This window comes from Lethenteron reissneri, chromosome 9, assembly GCF_015708825.2.
Source record: "Lethenteron reissneri isolate LAM-NWPU_2019-01 chromosome 9, ASM1570882v1, whole genome shotgun sequence".
NCBI classification, from domain to species: domain Eukaryota; kingdom Metazoa; phylum Chordata; class Hyperoartia; order Petromyzontiformes; family Petromyzontidae; genus Lethenteron; species Lethenteron reissneri.
The window spans coordinates 617,865-623,864 of record NC_083787.1 but is presented as its reverse complement, the minus strand read 5'-3'; the positions used below and the strand labels follow the sequence as shown (position 1 = coordinate 623,864).

General features: G+C 43.6%; 1 protein-coding gene and 1 non-coding gene across 14 annotated transcripts in view; both read left to right on the top strand.

Moving 5' to 3' along the window:
- Positions 1-6,000, top strand: part of CNOT1 (CCR4-NOT transcription complex subunit 1) — a 29,515-nt gene continuing 23,515 nt past the window's right edge. For all 13 annotated transcript variants that reach the window (XM_061548574.1, XM_061548573.1, XM_061548571.1 and 10 more), the window contains exons 1-13: positions 1-383; positions 2,488-2,595; positions 2,725-2,823; positions 2,939-3,007; positions 3,113-3,167; positions 3,272-3,475; positions 4,040-4,208; positions 4,312-4,438; positions 4,526-4,636; positions 4,749-4,919; positions 5,024-5,151; positions 5,284-5,524; positions 5,635-5,754. In XM_061548574.1, coding sequence (XP_061404558.1) covers positions 282-383; positions 2,488-2,595; positions 2,725-2,823; positions 2,939-3,007; positions 3,113-3,167; positions 3,272-3,475; positions 4,040-4,208; positions 4,312-4,438; positions 4,526-4,636; positions 4,749-4,919; positions 5,024-5,151; positions 5,284-5,524; positions 5,635-5,754 — 1,704 coding nt within the window. In that variant the 5' untranslated portion in view covers positions 1-281. The remainder of the gene's footprint in view (positions 384-2,487; positions 2,596-2,724; positions 2,824-2,938; positions 3,008-3,112; positions 3,168-3,271; positions 3,476-4,039; positions 4,209-4,311; positions 4,439-4,525; positions 4,637-4,748; positions 4,920-5,023; positions 5,152-5,283; positions 5,525-5,634; positions 5,755-6,000) is intronic.
- LOC133340509 (small nucleolar RNA SNORA76) lies at positions 5,821-5,956 on the top strand. Its single transcript, XR_009754909.1, has one exon. It is a non-coding gene; the product is annotated as a small nucleolar RNA SNORA76 (small nucleolar RNA).

Sequence of the window (6,000 nt, the reverse complement as noted above, 5' to 3'; positions counted from 1 at the left end):
TCAACTTCATCGTCGTCGTCGTCGTGTTTTACCGTCGTATCGAAGCCGAATAACGGACAATCTGTAACAAATTAGCAATAACTGAGAGACGTGTGTGATCGATCCGTGTTATTGGTATCGCTATTTAAAGGGGGCGGCTCCGAGGCGCCGCGTCCTCCTCCCCCCTCCTCCTCCTCCCCAAGATGGCGGTGTAACGCGGCCATGTTCCACGGCGGGGAGACTGAGACAAGGGGGAATAATGAAAATTTCCCGCGTTTCTCTTCCGACCGTTCCAAACAGCAATGAATCTTGACTCGCTCTCATTGGCCCTATCGCAGATCGGCTACCTGGTGGACAATTTGACCAAGAAGAATTACAAGACGAGCCAACAGGAGATCTCTCACGTAAGTGCCTGGTGTGGGCCCTTCATGGCCTCCTCCCCTCCTTTGTCTCCTGGTGCATCTTTTCTTGACGTTTCCACTCTAATTCGACCCCCGTGTTCTCGTGTCTCGAGCTATATTGGGTGGCTGTGTTGTGTTCGACGGGGTGAGGCCGAGATTAACATTAAAGCGACGCGAAGCGACGAAGTCTTGGAAGCCTTCGCCTGGGTGGCGCCTGCGTGGTTTCCTGAATTGCGTGGTGTTTTCCGTGGACTTTATTTCCTACACAAATTCACTATTTAATCATGCACTAATGTAATAATGTATAAATAATGTCCCTTTATTTATATAGGAACGTCTCGTTGAGTTTTAAGACTTTTTTTTAGGAGAGGCCTACAATGGGATATTTGTCCCATTTAGGCCAAACTCCTTAGTATAGTCTAATCCTTAGTATAATTAGATGTGGTAGGTAACCGTAGAGCCAGGTGAATCCCACCACATACGATACGACACTAAAACATGCATTGGTCCGCACAGATCGATTCCATAATACATTTGCTACTGCCATGCCCTGACCACTACGCAGCCCAAGCCAACGGCACATTTGGGAATAAAAGTGGTGTTCGTAAAACGTCTCAATTCTTCCGGAGACTTGCGATGTGGTAAATGTGATCAGATATAGTAGTTACATTTATATCTTGTGGGAAATTTAATAGTCTCGTGTTTGGCTTTGGAAGTCCCAGATGCCAAGGGGCACAAATGGCCGCATGTCCTGAGTCATGAACACAAAGTGGGCAGTGCTGACGGATACGAGTTGCGGTGTTCACTTTTATTTGCAGTGGCAGTAAAATCATTGCTGTGTCTTTGAAGTTTCACAACTATACGTTCGCCTTATTCTGCCACGTGGTTTTTTTCGTCCTATTTTTAAAAAATAAGGCAGTTTGGTAATCCCTATTACTTTGCTGATTGACTGCCTTCTCAAAGAAATGAACGCGGCTGACCACGATGAATGTGAACGCAGCGAATCACGTGAACACAACACTCAGCCGAGCGGTGGTGGCGCAAGTCTAATCCAGTGCTCGAGGCGAGGGTGATCTATCACACGTAGGCCTTAAAGTGTCATACCCCTGGCTTGCCAGAAGAATGCGGTACAGTAACAATGTGGACACGACCTGTTCCATCTGGTATGGGATAGGGTTGCCCCCCTCGCGCGCTTTGGTAATTCGTGTATTAATACTCATTCTAGATTTGATGACGGACGCTTGTGTTGCGCCCGAAACGTCGTGATTTAATTTATTTTATACCTACATGACTTTACCGAAAGAACCAAAGAGTATTAGTCCTCGATTAACTGAACCTCTTAATACATCTAAGACTAGAGTTGGGGAAATGGTTGGCGCTGGCTCACTGCCTGTCTGCCTTCCAGCTTGCTTGTGGTTGCTCGAAGTGTGCAATTTCCATAAACGATACGATATAAAATTTAACTAGACCGGCAACGGTATTGTTTTGTTAATGAGGCATATGTCCATATTGCTAGGTATATCATCAATCGCCAAATGGTGTATTTCCTTCATTCCATCCGTTAAAATATAGGCTCTCTCACACGGCCCTTTGGTTATAATTTGTTTCGGCTTATTTGTATGGCTGAAAAAGGCGTAGATCAACTATTATAATGTTACAGTCAGATGGTTGTGCCAGGTAATTTCGTCACGAGTAGAATAGTTTTGCTGTGATGCCTCTTTCGTATTTATGAATCGGGTATGGGGATCGTACGGTCCATGATTACTCAGTTGCACACTGAAGCATTTGTGCTTCAAGTTTTCGCACTGCTATAGATTGTGTCGATGTGGGTTATGGTTGCCCATATGCTGCATGGAAAATCAAAGATCTGTCGGATCTTGCACGTGATGTCTAATGTGTGATCTCCAAGTATCAGGTTTGAAATTGCATTGTCGAAGGGGTTTTTTCAATTTTCTCTTCACATGAAAATATCTGGATTATACCAGGAACTTGTATTCTTTTAGAACATACGCTGTTAATGAGTTATGAAACTGATAACGGGCAGACCTGCAGAATCTCCCTTTGTGGGCCTGGTTTTAAAACTGCCTTGTTTGTCTTGTGTGCCCAGCTTGTGAGCAACCACGGCCCCGAGGCAGACAGACATCTGCTTCGTTGCCTCTTCTCTCATGTGGATTTCAGCGGCGATGGTAAAAGTAGCGGCAAAGATTTCCATCAGGTACAAACGTTCTCTGGTGATAATCGTTTGTTTTCTATACATGTTCATTGTCACTCAAATGTTGTGTTTGTGGCATAGTATCTTTTTTTTACCTTGATGGCAATCTTTGACATTTTGTTGACTTCTCAGACCCAGTTTCTGATCCAAGAGTGCATTGCGTTGATAACCAAGCCAAACTTTGTATCAACGCTTTGCTACGCCATCGACAATCCCTTGCACTATCAGAAGGTATGATATTTGTTTCTTCAAATATAATCCCATAATTTTTTAAAGGTCGTGGTAAATGAACAATGTTGCTATCAGTACTTAAACATAACACTTGTTTATGCTCCCATTTTTTTAGAGCCTCCGACCATCCCCTCATTTGCTTACTCAGCTCAGCAAAGTGTTGAAGTTGAGCAAAGTTCAAGAGGTATGGAATTATTTTGAGTTTCTTTTAATCACATACACTTTTTAAGATGTTCTTAAAATGGTGCTTTCTTTGTAAATTCACTTTTAACCTTTGTCAAATGTCTAGGTGGTGGTTGGTCTTGCACTGTTAAACTCTTCGAATCAAGACCTCCAGGGATTTGGTAAGTGTTTGAAAGTAATTGTTTACATTTGTGAAAAAAATACTTAATTACATTTTTTCACGTAGAGTTTCATAATGTAACTGGAGTGGTCTTGTTTGTCTCAGCGGGGCAGTTTGTGAAACAGAAGCTGCCGGATTTGCTGCGATCGTACGTTGATAGCGAGGTTGGTGGGCAGCAGGAGGGTGGATTCCAGGACATTGCCATCGAGTTGCTGCATCTGCTACTTTCTCTGCTGCTCTACGGGCCGCGGGGAACTTTTTGCGTTGCTCAAGAGCAGCTGCAGGCTTTCCTGCAGACATTACGCAAAGGTATGTTTGTGGCTGTGGTTTTGCATTAAAATATGAAAAAACAGTTAGTGTTCTTTAAGAGGCAATAAACCTAGAAGTTGAGATCAAAAGAACAAAAGGTGACATTTGTGGACATAGGATCAGTCTTCCCATTACGCCTTTACGTTCCACTTGACACCACCATACTGCTTGTAAAATATGCACGTTGTTTTAGACCACCTCAAATGTGTCAATGGTGGTAACATCTTGGTTGCAAATCATTGCCCAATGCTATATACCGATGAATACAGTATAGCCCTCATACTGCTGTCTTGCGTTTCCTGGGTTTTGTAGACAAGCCCTCCCCTGTTCACTTGAGGAAAGTGGTACTGCCAAAGGCCATCCAATCATATCGTCTCAAGCATACCTTTGTCGAGAAGGCATCTTTGTGTGTAACTCTTGTTTCCATTGTGGATGTACGCCTCTGACAAGTTTCCCATCGTGTGCAGAAATGGTTAGAATTAGTTAAATGTTTTTTTACAGCAAGTGAATTGCTTGTTTGTGGAGTTCTGATTTTTCATGAGGTTTGTTTACCTTCTTGGACAGATTTCCCGAGGGAACGTTGCCCGGTGGTGCTATCACCGCTGCTATATCTTGACAAGGCAGACCTGCTGATGGACCGCCTCCTGCCTGATACATCCGGCATGGCCAAAACCTCAATGGAAGGCTCCTTGGCAGACCTCATGCAGGAGGTTGGATACAGCTGCTGTTCCAGGTTCGCATAAGTTTATTTTCTAATTAAAAAGTCTGGATGGTGTTTTGGCTTTACGTACAAGGATATGGAATTTCTAACATCGTTGTCATTCTTTTTTTTGCAGCATTGATGAATGCCGTACCCTCATCGTGCAGTTTGGCGTGAGGGATGTACAGGCATTGCAGGTGGCTCGGGTGTTGGGGATGATGGCAAGATCTCACTCCAGCTTGACAGATGGGATGCCATTGCAGGTAACTGTCATATTGGCTGGTATGCAGCATCTCTTTTTAAGCACGTCTTAAACGTCTGACACATTTTAAACGTCCCTCTCTTTGCAGTCTATATGTGGTCCTGGAGGAAGCATCTGGAGTGATGGGAAGGATAAGAGTGAATCGACTCAGACTCATACTTGGAATGTGGAAATTTTCATTGATGTTGTCAAAGACCCTGTAAGTATTTTAAGCTCACCGTCTTGGACTGCTCTATACACTGGAGTTGTAATTTCTGGGATGTTTATTATAGTTTCAACTATTGCCTTAAAGATGGTATTGTTTTTTCCAGAACCTGCACATTAATTTCAAGGAAGTGGCTTATGAGTTGGATCACCCTGGCTTTCAAATCAAGGATGGAAAGGGACTACAGATCGTTGTGTATGGCATACAAAAGGGATTGGGCATGGATGTCTTTCCGGTGGAACTTGTTTATCGTCCCTGGAAAAACACCGACGGGCAGGTATATTTGCCATTGATTTGTGTTTTTCGAAATTGTCTTCTGCTCGTGATTTATTTTTGTTTTTCACGATTTGTGTATCATTCATGAATGTTTTTGTTTTCCAGATGTCTTTCATTCAGCACTCGTTGCTCAACCCAGATGTGTTTTGCTTTGCCGATTATGTCTGTCATACTGTGGTCACTGACATCCTCAAAGCCCCTCCAGAGGATGACAACAGAGAGATTGCTACCTGGTAATTATTACACGTTCTCACTGCACTATACTTTAGGTTACAGAAATCAATTTTGAAAATTATTCTAAAACTAAACCTTTTAATGCTCAAATTATATTGTGCAAAACCAATACCCTTGTGTGCCTTTCGTAGGAAATCACTGGATCTAATGGAAACATTGCTGAGACTGGCAGAATCTGGGCACTATGAGCAGGTGAAGCAGCTGTTCAGCTTCCCACTCAAGCACTGCCCAGACCTGCTGGTGTTGGCACTGCTACAGATCAACTGCACCTGGAACACACTGCGCCATGATCTCATCTCCTTGCTGATGCCCATCTTCTTGGGGAACCACCCCAACTCTGCCATCATCCTACACTACGCCTGGCACGGGCAGGTTCGTAGTGCTCACACCGGGATTGCAAGATTATCGCAGTCATGTTTTTGCTCTTCCGTCTGGCTTCAGATGTGAATTGTAACCAAATATGATGGACATTATTTCGACAGGGGCAGTCTCCTACCATCCGACAGCTCATCATGCACGCCATGGCCGAGTGGTACATGAGAGGAGAGCAGTACGATCAGACGCGCCTCTCCCGCATACTCGATGTGGCCCAAGACCTAAAAGTACGCACACTTTTCCGTAGTTGAGTGATCGTGGGGGGAAAATGCTATCTAACTTATCTTTCCAGTGCACTACCTTTGAACTTGCTCTACCATGCTGTGGTAGTGCAAGCCAAGCAGTGGTGCTACATAAAATATCTTGCTATAACTGGGGTTTTTCATTTTCTCCAAGATTGAAAAACTCTTTTAAAAGTAAGACACAAACGATCTTTATATTTTTGTTCATATTGTTTAGATTAAACAAATGAA